The sequence below is a fragment of the Pangasianodon hypophthalmus genome, chromosome 28 (genome assembly GCF_027358585.1).
Source record: "Pangasianodon hypophthalmus isolate fPanHyp1 chromosome 28, fPanHyp1.pri, whole genome shotgun sequence".
NCBI classification, from domain to species: Eukaryota; Metazoa; Chordata; class Actinopteri; order Siluriformes; family Pangasiidae; genus Pangasianodon; species Pangasianodon hypophthalmus.
The window spans coordinates 14,387,733-14,401,946 of record NC_069737.1 but is presented as its reverse complement, the minus strand read 5'-3'; the positions used below and the strand labels follow the sequence as shown (position 1 = coordinate 14,401,946).

The window sequence follows — 14,214 nt, the reverse complement described above, 5'->3', positions numbered from 1 at the left end:
GTCACTGAACTATTCCTTTTACGGATGTAAAGTCCATATTCTGTCCTTGGCCATGGGCCAAGCACCCAGTGATGATCACTATTAGATCAGGGAAACAATGTCCTATTTACAGAAATATGAACAATGAGATGTACAATTACATTTGGTCTAATGTGCATAGTGATGACAAGTCTAAATGAGGATAAAAGAGGCGAGAACTGTTTAAACGACAGGATGAGGGGGATGGAGAGGGAGAGGAGGAAAGGTAAAAAGGACAGACGAGAGATATGACAGCTAGCGTCTGTTCCCACAGCTGGCCCCGGGCCCTCCCTCCTTTTTAAAAGCGCAGCAGGAGTCATTACCAGTAGGGGGGCGAGTTCACCCCCTATATTACCACTTCGGCCCCCCATTAACCGTCCACCCCCCCATGACACACACACACTTCTACCTCATCCTGCGCTAAGCGGGTTGGTCCTCCTATCTGTCATTATAATGGCTGTTGTTATGCTGATATGCACAGTAGGAACGACACACAGGCAGATCACACTTCAATCACCGTGTGTGTGTTGTGCAATTAGACGATGATCTGGAATTCCAGCTGATGAGTCGGGATTTGTGGATCTCTTGATTACAAGCAGGAGACGATGTCAATATTGCATTGTACTTTGTACCACTGTGCTGTTGAATTCTCGAATCTGATTGGTCAGAAGGTGTTGATTCATTTTCTGTAACAGCAGCTCTAAGGATGGTTCCAGCTGTAATTTAAATCACAGGTTTCTATAGTAACTCATTTACAGGGACTTGTATGGTGCACGTGCCGCATAAATTAAACAATAACAATAACAAACACAGTTTATGTTAAGTGTAACTTCAGAGCATTTTCTTAATCATTTAACAGCACATCTGAGAAAAATGTTGATATTCCTGCCAGTTGTGTTTTGTTTCTACTCTCTCTACTCCTTTACACCTGTGTAAGTCTTAATGAACATCTAAATTGCTAGCCTCAGTTAATAGCTAACTGCTAACTTCCTGGTGAGAGTAATTAGTCTAATTTTAGACATACTGAATCATTTCTTAGTAATTTACCACCATCTGAGGAAAATGTTGACAGTCCTGACAATTTTATCATTTTCACACTCTTATTCACACTTTATTCCTTCATATTATGTGTATAAAAGACTAAACAGCAACACGCTAGCTATCTAAATTGTTAGCCTCAGTTATTAGCTAGCTTCCATGCTCAGTGTCAATATTCTGGTGAGTGTAATTATAGTATGTTGAATTTTACACTTACTGAATCTTTTTTTAGTAATTTACCTCCATATCTGAGGAAAATGTTGACGTTCCTGATCATTTTGTCTTGTTTTCACACTCTATGCCTTCACATTACGTGTATAAAAGCCTAAACAGCAAGATGCTACTTATCTAAATTGTTAGCCTCAGTTAATAACTTTCATGCTCAGGGTCCATATTCTGCCAAGTGAAATTAGTCTAATTTTTATACTTACTGAATCTTTTCTTTGTAATTTGCCACTATATCTGAGGAAAATTTTGAAACTTAAAAAAAAAAATTTGTCTTGTTTTCACACTCACTATTCCTTCATATTATGCATATAAAAAACTAAAACAGAAACATGCTAGCTGTGTAAATTGTTGGCCTCAGTTTTTAGCTAACTTCCATGCTCAGTGTCAATATTCTGGTAAGTATAATGACAGTGTGTTGAATTTTAGACTTACTGAATCTTTTTTTTTAATAATTTACCTCCATATCTGAGGAAAATGTTGACATTCCTGATAATTTTGTCTTGTTTTCACACTCACTATTCACACTATGCATATAAAAATCTAAAACAGAAACATGCTAGCAGTGTAAATTGTTTGCCTCAGTTATTAGCTAGCTTCCCTGGTCTGTTCATTGTGTCCCCACCACCTTTAACCACTTAAACAGTGAGTATATTGTGTATAAATCTCACCTCATCTCGAAAGTATGAATTTTGGATATTTTCAGAATCCCATCAATTTAAAACGACACACAACTTTTTTGTAAACTGCTTTATTCTGCTACACACAAACACTGCTTATTTTAATAGTATAAAACTGGACTGTAGACAGACACAGAAACATGACGTAAAGTAACAACACGTTTTAGAAGAATGTAAAATACGTGAACAATACAAACAGGACAAGACGTTCCAACACAAGACAACTAAGATTAGCAGAATAATGCTTTCACACTTAAAACGTAAACTCAAGTATGCTGATTATTAAAATGGCCCTGCATGATGCTGGAAAGCCAATCAGGATAAAGTGTGCAATTCATTTCTGTCCTGGACAGAATTTTCATTTTCATCCATTTTCATTAATCTTCTTGTCAACAATCGACACGGGTAAAGAAAGGCAAAATAAGTGATCGGAAATAAGACGTGAAGTGAAACTCGGGTTGCGTCAAACACCGAATGTCAGCGAAACGTGACATGCAGTAACGGCGCTCAGTGGACACAGGAAGTGAGGTCATGTTCGCTCAGACACTGGAGGTGGACAGGATGTCTTCCACCAGGTGTTTATAGACCCAGGCATCTCCTTTGAGTCTCTGTCGCCGGATTCCCACCACCTCGGGTTTCTGCAGGAGACACACCTCCAACTCGAACTGCATCGTCACCTTACCGAAGTCCGACTGCGTGCGACACTTCAGTGTGTAACTGAGAGAGAGAGAGAGAGAGAGAGAGAGAGAGAGATAAAGCAAGCGAGAGAGAGAGAGAGGGTTTCCTTTAACTGAAGTACAAAGATATATTTATATTCCACATATAAGGAATAAAAACACTTGGGGTAGTGCTGTTATAGGAAAATAATGCTGATTACTACATGAAGTAGACTTAATATTACCACCTAAGGTTGATTATTTTCCTATAACAGCATTTCCTGAAGTGTTTTATCTGCCTTATACCACAGCAACTTCCCAAAGATTATGATTTTTACCATAAATGGACAAAAAGTAATGTACAAAAACAATGGCCGACTCACCCTTTCTGCACGTAGTCCACGTTCTTCTCTGGTAAAACTCTCAGGATTTGATTCAGTACCTGGTCTGCGTTATTCTGGCTGGTCAACGTCACGTTGTACTGCGCCTAAATTCACACACACAGACGCTTTAATACAAGCTGCATGTTTCATGCTGTGCGCATCATTATGCTTTTTGAGCTTTCTGATCGAGGGATTGTGATCAATTTATTCATCATTCAGCAGGAGGGAAAAAAATGGGACTGGATGGCAGGAAAAAGGAAAGGTAAAGCAGACAGAAAGAAGGAAAATGCAAAGTGGGATAGAAGTATGGAAACTAGAAAACAAAATAAATATCAAATACACAGCAAATAAAGGAAAATCTGGTGAAAAAAATGTAGAACAGAAGGTAGAGACGAATGAAAGGGAAAAGGGAAGAGTGTGGGATCCAAGCAAAAAGGAAAGCAGACAGAAGGAAAAGAAAGAAAACAAAAGAAACAGAAAAGAGGCAGTAGGAAAGCAGACCTCAGGAAGAAAAAAAAAAAAAAAGGAGAAAGAGGAAAGTGGAAGGAGAAAGGAACAAGTGAAAGTAAACAGAAGTAAGAAAGGATTTTAAAGAAAAGTGAAAAGAAACGTGGACAAATGGAAATTGGACTGAAGGAAGAAAGGAGTGAAAGAGAAATCAGATAGTAGCAAAGAACAAAACGGGATTGAAGGACAGGAAGAGAAAAACCATTAAAAAGGAAAGCAGATAGAAGGGAAGAAAATAGGAAAACAAAACCGGACAAAAGGAAGGAAAAGAGAAAGCAGAGAGGAGTAAGGACTGGGAAAGCGATGGAAGGAAAACAGCAGGCAGTATGAAGGGAAAAGGAAAGCAAATGGATGGCTGGAAAGGAAAAAGGGGAAGGTAGACAGAAGGAAGAAAATGGGATTGTAGAATGGAAAGAGAAAGAAAGCATTTTAAAAAGGAAAGTGGACAAAAGTAAGGATAAAGGAAAAGGATGGTGAAAGCAAATGAATGGAAGCAAAGAGGGAAGAGAAAAGTGAATGGAAGTAAAATAGGAAAAAAAAAGCAGACAGAACGAAGGAAGAAATGAAGAATAGGAAAGCAGACAGAAGGGAAAAAATGGGAATAATGGCTAGGATGATGGGAAAAGGAAAGTCAGCTGCAGACAGGTAAGAGCAAGAGGGAAAAGCAAACAGTAGGACATGAAAAGAAGACAGAAAAACAAAAGAGAAAGGGAATGAAAAAAAGGGAAAAGTGAAGAGGGGGGTGTCTTTCTAAAGGAAATACTCCACACCTTTATCCTGCGTGGTCCGTCCCTCGGCCCCTTCCTCTTGCTCGGAGTGAGCATGGTGATCACTTTGTCCAGGCCTCGCTCCAAACTGCCGAACACTTTCCCTCCCTTCCGCTTCTGCCCGCTGTCCACCTGACATCCCGCCATGTCCAACGAGCGAGACCTGGAGAACGAGGGACTCATAACGCATCCTCTTTCTTCACATCGTCTAAAAACAGCTTAAACTCTCTGTTCCTCACTTTCAATATCTCCACCACCTTTTCTCTATCCTCCTTTCTCCTCCTTCCAGCTGTCTTTCCTTATCCCTCTGTCCAACTTCCTGTTTATTTATTGCACTTTCTTCACCCTTTTTTCTCTTCCCAGTTCTTTCTCTCTTACCTCAGGTCCTTTTATTTCTCTCTTCTTCCTCCTTATACCACTTTTGTAAATCACTTTTTGCATCACTTCTCCCTTTATCCAGTTATCTCTTTCCACTACTACTTTTTACTCTTCCTCCAAGTCTTTCCTTTCTACATCCTTTTCTTCTCCATCCTTCCTGATCCCTCTTTCTAACTTCCTGTTTTTATTTATTGCTTTAATCCCTTTCCAGTTCTTTCTTTCTTTCTTTCTGTCTTGTTCTGTTCCCACTCTCTTTCTGCTTTATCTCCTTCCAGTTTTCTTCTCTTTTCTCAATGCATTTCCTTTCTTTCTTTTGCTAGTTTTTCTCTCTGTCCATCTTCTTCCTTCCAGTTTTTCACCTTTCTTGCTTTTTCTCTCTTTTCCTATTTCTTACTCCTTCATCCAAATTTCTTTCTAGTTTTCTCTATTTTGTCCTCCTTTGATCTTTATTAACCTTCCTTTACATTTTGTTCTTTCCTCCTTTACATTTTTCTGCTTCTTCTGTCCTCATCTTTCTCTTCCTTTTATTTATATTGTCCTCAAATATGTATTTTCTCTCATTCTATTTCTCTTTTTATCCTTTTCTGCCATCCAGTTTTCTTTTCTTTCCCCTTTGCATTTCCCTTTCTAGTTCTTATCACATTCTCCTCCTCTCCAGATTTCTCTCTCTCTCTCTCGAGTGCACTCTCTCTCCATTTCTTACTGCTTCCAACTTTCTCTCTCTTCTTTCTGTCCCCTTTCTTTTTCTCCTGATTTGATCTTTATTAACCTTTCATTTTATTTCTTCCTTTTTCTAGATTTCTGTCTTTCAGTTTTTTGTTTTCTTCTGTCCTCCATCTTTCCTCTTCTGCTACCTATCTTTTTTCTCTTTTAAGTTTCGTTTCTGCTTTTCTTTTTTCTTATAGCTTAATTCTTATATCCATTCTCCTCTCTCTTTACCTTCTCTCCGGGCTGAAGACGAGGATCTCCTTTACTCCCTGCTGCTGCTGCTCACCGGCCCTCCGGCCTACCACTTCTTCTCACACACACACACACACACACACACACACACACAGAGGACAAACACGTGTCACTACATGCTACACGCAACAATCAGTACTAGGCAAAGTGACATATACACCTGTCAGCACACACCTTGGGATTTGTCTCTCGCTCACACACACACACACACACACACACACACACACACACACACACACACACACACAGAGTCCCCAGTGAGTTCCTGTTTGTTCCAGTGTGAGAGGAGCGAGTGTGTGACAGTAACGAGGTGGACACTGTGAATGTTGGGGAGAGAGAGATGAAGCAGAGTTACTGTTCCCATCCCGAAGTTGATTATTTTCCTATATCAGCACATCCGGAAGTGATTGATTCTTCTCATATGACAGCAATTTGGCCACAATTACAATTTCTATGCTCGTATATCATTTTCATTAAACGTCCACTTTAAAAATGACCAATTTTTTTTTAACAGCCTATTAGCTGTTAAAAAAGCCTATTAGCCAAAGAGTGTAATTAAATCAGACAGTAGATACGTACGCTTATAAGGCAGCACTTAATCACGTTCAAATTACAGCCGTGTTAGCGTTCAGAAAAAAAAAAAAACAGACAGAACGAGGCTCTCCAGAGAGCTGATATATCTCACACCGTATTAATAACGAGCCATTTCATATTAGCGCTCTTCCTGATAAAACGACCTGATTGCTTTTGTTGTGTGATTTTTCATTTTCCTGCCAGTCTTCGCTGGAAAACTCCAGAGAACCTCAAGATAATGATGATCAAGATGACAGGCAACACAATGAGGGTTTTGGGGGGGAAAAAAAGATTTGGTTAAATGAGATTACTTGCTTTAAAGGATGGAGGAGGTTTGGCTGGTGTAGAGTTTGGAGTTGGAGGATATGAGATGATTGTTATCCGGAATATACGATAGGTTCAAGCCATCAATGAGGCTAATGTAAAAAAAAAAATAATAATAATAATAAAATAAAATTCTAACTTAACTGGTCCTGAAGAGCTTTTTGGAAAATGATGTTTTCCCAGTGAATTGCAGTGTGTACCATGTGTGTGTGTGTGTGTGTGTGTGTGTGTGTGTGTGTGAGTGTGTGTGTGCGAGAGAGAGAGAGAGAGAGAGAGAGAGAGAGAGAGAGAGAGAGAGAGAGAGAGAAGTTCAGAAACCCAGCCACCTTGAACACACTCACCTTTCTGTGTTTCCACTGGTTTTTGTATAACATTGTTATTAACAGGTGTTGTTGGAGCCATTTTGTTGGGCCGGCTTTTCCGATTGGACGCTGGAGTGATGGGGGCGGGCAGAGCGAAAACGCCACCGTCTGCATTGGGCACTGCCAAGTTCTCTTTATTCTCTGTGGTCCGTTCACGCTTCTCACCGTTCCGTGGGCGTGGCTTTGCTTGGTCTATGATAGGGGACTGGCCTATTTCGCCCCGCCTCTTCTCAGATGATTGACAGGTAGGCTTCAGGGGAGGAAGGAAAAAAAAAAAAAAATAATAATAATAGAAAAGCCAAGAATTCTTAGCAATAAGTGCAGTGCAACTATAGAGAAATGAAATGCTATGTTTATGTACATATACAGTGTTCTACATGTGTGCATGGTGCTAACCTTGCGAGGAGTGTGTGTGTTCTGCCTGTTCCTTGGCGTTAACGGGAGCCAGGCGTTGTCATCGTCGTAGCACTCGGCAGGAAAAACCATGGAACCCAGCACGGCTCTCTGTGTGCCTTCATCTTCAACATCATCATCATCATCATCATCGTCATCTTCACCATCACTGAAATGCAGGCTCTTTTTTAACTGGAAGAAGAAAAAGAAAAAAAAAACCCCTGAAACAAGGTTTTAAAAGTGGCATTTCAGTCACTGAGCTGATGGAGTAAGATCTGGAGCAGACACAATGTAATTAATTAAGTGGATAATACTGGAGAATTTTCCTGCATTATACATAAACCTCAGGTGTAAAAGCGTTATAATACCAGGACAGTATAAAGAGTTTAGCTTCTTTTAGCTTCTTCACTGCACCTTGAGACAAGAAAAGAACTCAGCCCAAGCAAACGATTAACATTACAGTTAAGATCACACTGAACTGACTGTAATTCACCGACTTATCATATGGATAAATTCATGTTTGTGCATTCTGACTTCCTGTACGAACCAGTACATATTGCAAGCGAGCGAGGAAAATTCGACATATAAAACTATAAAATTCTTAGCCAGCTTGAAAAACTAAACTTTACATAAATTATCTCAGTTAAATGTACAATCGAGTGCAAAAGTTTGCACACCCATGAAATGAAATGAATGCAGAGAATCATTTAGTGTGTTGGATTTCATATGGACTAATAGAGTATGTTAAGATATTAATATTGCAGGAAAAAGAGTTTGCATTTTGCATTTCCGTTTCTCTATCAGACCCAGCCTTTGCCTTCATCACCGTCTCAAACCTCCACTGAATAGTCCTGAACGATTCAGGTGAATTATTTGTTGCAGCTCGGCCCTTTGAATCAAGAGGATCAGGGGAAAACTATTTTTCTGTTCATCTGGCCTCATGTTTTGGGTTCTTGTCTTGTTACAGAATACAAACATGTTAAATTTATAACTTGCTTGAATTCTTTTCTTTGTAGATATTTATTTTGAGGTTTTTTTTTTTTTTTTAAACATGTGCATGATGTGCAGAGTGTGAGGTACCTGTATTTCCTGTACAGGGGAGCTTGTGGGGTCGTGTGCAGTCACGTTCGCTCTGAGACGCACGGGTCTCCCGCTCTGCTTCTTAGCCAGCAGTAACAGATACGTAGCAGTGGTCTGGTCATACTTCCACTAAACACACACACACACCACATTATTTATTTTATTTAATATATATATATATATATATATTTTGCAAGCACAGCTGAGGAAGGATGATCATATAGAGAGAGAGAGCCAATCAAAATGAGAAATACAGAGACATTTTCTTTATTTTTTAAAATTTAAATACCCAGTTTAACCCTTAAATACTCAGGCACATGTATGACTGACTAGATCAGAAGAGCATCTGCTATAGTGAGTCTGTTTAGTTATACTCTACTGCCACCTGTGGGTCAATAATAATAATAATAATATGTAATAATATGATTTTTTTAATGCTGATCCAAACCGTACCTCTGATACCAGTTGGATGGTGCTTTGTTTGGACCGCTTGAATGTCACAGCCATCTCTGTGATGCAGTCCTCATCGATATGTCCCAGCTGAGACACAAACACAGAGAAAAGTAAATCTCAGAGCGAGAGCGAGAGAGAGGGAGAGAGAGAGAGACAGCAAAAGGAGGTGAACATTAGCAAAGCAGCTGCAGTATAACCATTGACAATATCGAATTTTCCTACTTTTCGGTCACACTAGCAGGCGACAGGTTGCTGATGTCATATAGTCTGTCTCTTCGAAGTTTATAAATGGGAACTGAAGAAACGTCAGATCACATGCACCATAGGTTTGGTACGAGGAATTCACTTGCTAGTGTGAACACAGGGTTATACAGCTATTAGTGTGTATATTTATGCAGTTCATAGTCTAGGTTATGACACAACTGTAACCAGAGATCAGTTGTTCTCTTCCCATAGCAGTGCATTAAACTTTTCCTTTGGCCAGAATCTGAAACTGAACCATTTATTTATTTTGTGAACATGCCTACTCGCTTCATACAGCACAGATATAATATTCGGAAGGTTGAATACTGGGAAAACCCTCCTGGTGATTCGGCTTGAAGGTAGAAGTCAATTTTGAAGGTGCACACACACACACACACACACACACAGAGACAACTAGAGCTTGCTGAAGCAGCACAGTAGGGATTCCCACTGGCTGTGTGAGATATTTTTTTGATCCATGATGGGGAAGTGTAGTGCCAGGCAAAAACAATGACACCAAATAGCAGATGCAATTCTCTCAGACCCGACTCTAAACTCTGTACCACACAGCCTGTATGATGTGTGTGTGTGTGTGTGTGTGTGTGTGTGTGTTACCGGACGCGTGCTGTGCCACTCCACAGGGCTGCTGTATCCCTTCATCACCCAGGGGTGAGCCAGAAGCTGCCTGACTGTTAAACGCCTCTTTGGCTCCACCTACAGGACAAACCCAGGAGCTGCACTCAATTGGGATTCAGCTTAAATGTGTAAAGATCTCTGTTTGAGGATGGATGTTTAAGAGGGTCAGAAAAAAGTGAGAGACCAGACACTGATTCACACTTATGTGCGCGCGCGCGCACACACACACACACACACACACACACACACACACACACACACACACACACACACACCTGCATCATCTGATTAAGGAGCAGTATGCTTCCAGGAGACAGCCAGTGAGGGTTTTTATAATGGCCTTTCTGGAAAAAACACAAGGCAAGGAAAGTCATCATCATCATCATCATCATCATCATCACACACACACAAAGTTCGAATTTGATCAGCCAATCACATCTTAACTTTTCATTTCACTTCTTCAGTGCTTAGTATACGAATAATTATTTAAAAAACAGCCACATCAGTCTAATATCTTAGCCCTTAACCAGATAACTAGTTAGTTACCCTAGCACCAGGAGCTACAACTAAGAGCCCAGTTCACTCACCAGCTGCTTAACATTTAACTATTATACTGTGCAAATAAAACCAGTAGTCACCTGTGATGTTAAACAGCCAATTTTGAGATTGGTTGTTTGTAACTGAAGCCCCGCCCTTGTTTACCAAGTGATGCATCGCCTGGTGTAATCAGACGTGTGTGTATAGTGTATCTTTACTTACTGTGATTTTTCTGTACAGCACCATACAGTTATCATCGTCAAACGGGAGGTAGCCACACAGCAGAGCGAACAGCAGCACGCCCATACTCCAAACATCCGCCTAGAACAAAGGTCACATTATATACAAAAGAAACTTCTACAACACAAGTGACTATCAGTAACACACACACACACACACACACACACACACACACACACACACACACACACACACACACACCTCTGAACCAATATATGATTTGCCCTGGATGAGTTCTGGGGCTGCGTAGGCGGGGCTTCCACAGCACGTCATTAGTTCATAACCGAGACCGCCCTACAGAAACATATCATCATTAGACAAACAAGAGGTCAATCATGCATGATACGATTTCACTCTACAGCATTCAACAAAGGAGAGAAAGGAAACATTTAAACAAATACACTACAAGCTGTCCTGAAAATGCATATAATCATGAGTGACCGTGTGATTATTTAGACATCTATAAAGCTAAATTGGTAGCCATGAGATATGAATGCTTTTCTTTTTAGCTACATTATCCTCATAACTTCAATCTTCATATCTTAGCTGAAAGGCAGAACATTGTGTAATGTGCGTATTTCACTGTGCTCATAGATTACAGCCAGAAATCTACACCACCACTGAACAAAACTACCACTTGAGCCAAATCCATGACTGCATCATTAAAAGCACACTCTTTAGAAACATCTAAAGAGAAACCTTTGGTTTGGCGCAGAGCCCAAAGTCGATCAGCTTCAGATTGTGATCCTCATCAATCAGCAGGTTTTCCTGAGAAAAAAAGAAAAAAAACATCACATCACATCAAACACATAATAGATGAATAAAAGTATAACTTTAACTGAACACAGTTTTAACATGGATGGACTGGCGTATGTACAGGCTTGAGGTCACGATGGGCGTATCCCTGACTGTGGACGTAGGCCAGCGCCGATACGATCTGACGGAAGAACACGCGAGTCTCCTCCTCCGACAGACGGTCTTTCGCTACGATGTAATCAAACAGCTCTCCTCCGGGACAATACTGAGGAAGAAGGAAAGAGAGATCCATATAAAATATACTTCACAGCCACAGAGCATATGAGGAACATTCAATAAAGGAGCAGATGGCCTTAAAGTGGTACAATACATGGAGATATTTCTACACCAAACGACTGTATATATGATATATAGGTTTTTTTCCAACAAACGAAACACACACACACACACACACACCTCAAGCACCATGTATATCTTGCTGGGCGTCTCAATGACGTGGTAAAGGCGACACACGTGCTGATGACTGAGGTTCTTCATCGCTTCGATCTCCGTCTTCACGCGAGGCAGGTCATCCTGCAACGAGTTGTCACTTTTACATACACAGCATTCAAACCATGATGTATTTACTTCCTCATTACATTTCATTTGGGAAGAACTCACTCCAAGAACTTTCTTTTCCATGATTTTGATGGCCACTTTCTCGCCTGTCAGAATGTGTCTGCCGAGTTTGACCTTCGCGAAACCACCTGCAGAGGGATTGAAATCTGACTTATCCATGGTGTCCAAAGACATTTCCCTCTCTTTCGCTTTCTCTCTCTTTCTCTCTCTCACACACACACATAAGGACAACAAGAGGGAGAAAACTTACCTGATCCAATGGTTTCGTAAACCTCGTAGTATTTGAGGAGCTCGGAGGCATCGTCTACAGGCATGCTCTCACGTTTTACCTGCAACAACACCAGTGAAAATCTAAGAGATCCTTACACGGCATCTGAATGGTCTCAAGTAATCATATTCTATTTTCTCCTTATATTCAAATAATTAATAAATAACGTGCATGATTCTAGTACACACTGATATTTGTATATATATTATTACTTGCAGGCCAAAGAAGAAAACTGTCTGGTTGATTCATTATCTGAAGGAACCTAGATACATTAGTCTTTCAGATTTTTATCTAGTTAAATGATATGGATATTCTATTACAGAAATTTAGGAGTCGATTCAATACTCGATTCCGAGTACTGGGAATCGGTTAATACGATTCTAAGCACTATTTCTTTCAGGTTCGCGTTGAACTTTTAGTCTAAATGAACCTCGTTAACATTTCAGTTCAACTCTGATTTCTAATTTTAAATCGTCTGTGTTCAAACTTGCTACAAATCTATTTCAGTTTGTGGAATCGACTCCAAAGATTCAGAGTCGACTCGCCATTCACAGCGCCTGGGAATCGGTGAATCGACTCTGTGGTATCGATTCGACTCGCAGTTTTGCTAAATGCTGTAAGTTTTCCAGCTCTTCCAGCAGTCTATGCTGAATTTCGTGCATAATAACGAGCACTTCTTCAAGTGAAAAGAAATAATGACGTTTCTGATACAGACATCTTATTTAACATTAAATAAATGACAAAGTGAACTGTCATGGCAGCTGTAAAGCTAATTATTCAGCTAAACAACTTCTTTTTTTACTCACCGTTCGTATCCTGAATTTAAATCCTTCACCACGAAATTTTATGGACAAAGTACACGCGGAAACTTTAAAAAATAATAATAATAATTATAATAATAACCTGAAATGAACTATACAAACATTATCCGTCCAACCCAAACGCCAAAGAGATTTTTGAATTTACCACTCCGTGTCCTGCGTCACTTCCTGTTTCCGCTTAGAACAAAAGTCTCGCTGAAAACAACAAATAATGTCATTAAAACAAAATTTAAAACATTAAAGACGCGACGCACGAATAATGTTTATAGATTGTGTATAAAAATAGTATGTAATTATAAGTAATAAAGTTCACTAGTTGAGTAAATCCATAGTCATGGCGCCTGTTAATTAGCTTGATTAAAAGTGAAATTATGAAGAAAATTAAGACCCACACATGAAGCTATGCATGTTATTACTGAGTAGACTTAATGTCTTGATTTATTTAAATTTTACAATAAATAAAACTAGTATTTTTGAAAGAGGGTAGAAAAAAGTATGCAGTATTCCTAAACTAGTATCAGACTAGAATTATTATTTTTTTAAAATAGTTTGCCAAGTTTAAGCAATGAGATCAAAAAACAATGTCATTTTGTAATTGAAAACTTTTCCACATTTGCCATGATCTATTCTATTATGAAGATATGGACAGAATCACACACTGACACCGACTTTCCAATTAGTTCCTCTAAAGCTGATTTGGTTTCTCTGATCAGGAAAAGCAAAAAATATATAATTGCTGATTGAGAGAAACTTTAAAGATGTTTAACATCTATGGAAGGAGTCTCCGGTGTCAATGCTATGCAACAGAGTAAGGTCTTTGTTTTGCTATCTTACACTCCAACTTGTAACATTGTGGGTTTTTCTTTTTACACCAAGATGTATACAAAACTATGAGGAGTCTTTTTTAGTAAGAAAAATCCACTGTGGTATAAAACATCTCACCACCTCAGTTATTTCCATAAAACATCATGTTCATTTTAATAACCACACTCACTGATACTGCTCTGCATACTCAGCATGGCAGTTGGTCATCCTTGCACTCTTGATTAAAGAGACTGTTTACATCCCATAAACATGTTGGTTTAGGTTATTTGTACTGTAGATAGTATAGCTCCTTTTCTTGATCTTTTCACAGAGCACAGTTTGTAGCCTGCTTTGCCTGTGATCACTAATCATTTGATAAAGCTGAATCACACAGTCAGATCATGGCTGCTGTTCAAGAGCAGAACACATGATGCTAACATCTGTTGCAAAGTCTTAATCTTGCATCAGAGTGTACAAATACATGAGCACAGCAT

At 39.5% G+C, this 14,214-nt stretch overlaps 1 protein-coding gene across 1 annotated transcript; it reads right to left on the bottom strand.

Annotated features, from left to right (window-relative positions):
* Nucleotides 1–2,008: 2,008 nt before the first annotated feature.
* melk (maternal embryonic leucine zipper kinase) lies at nucleotides 2,009–13,100 on the bottom strand. The gene is made up of 18 exons (XM_034301393.2): nucleotides 12,902–13,100; nucleotides 12,078–12,156; nucleotides 11,870–11,955; nucleotides 11,666–11,782; nucleotides 11,331–11,474; nucleotides 11,153–11,221; nucleotides 10,655–10,747; nucleotides 10,436–10,534; nucleotides 9,952–10,020; nucleotides 9,656–9,754; nucleotides 8,798–8,884; nucleotides 8,345–8,473; nucleotides 7,268–7,456; nucleotides 6,851–7,121; nucleotides 5,592–5,667; nucleotides 4,278–4,437; nucleotides 3,001–3,104; nucleotides 2,009–2,678 (listed from the first exon to the last, which is right to left on the bottom strand). Exons 2-18 carry the CDS (start codon nucleotides 12,139–12,141, stop codon nucleotides 2,501–2,503), a joined length of 2,034 nt encoding a protein of 677 aa, XP_034157284.2. The 5' UTR covers nucleotides 12,142–12,156; nucleotides 12,902–13,100; the 3' UTR covers nucleotides 2,009–2,500.
* Nucleotides 13,101–14,214: the final 1,114 nt, after the last annotated feature.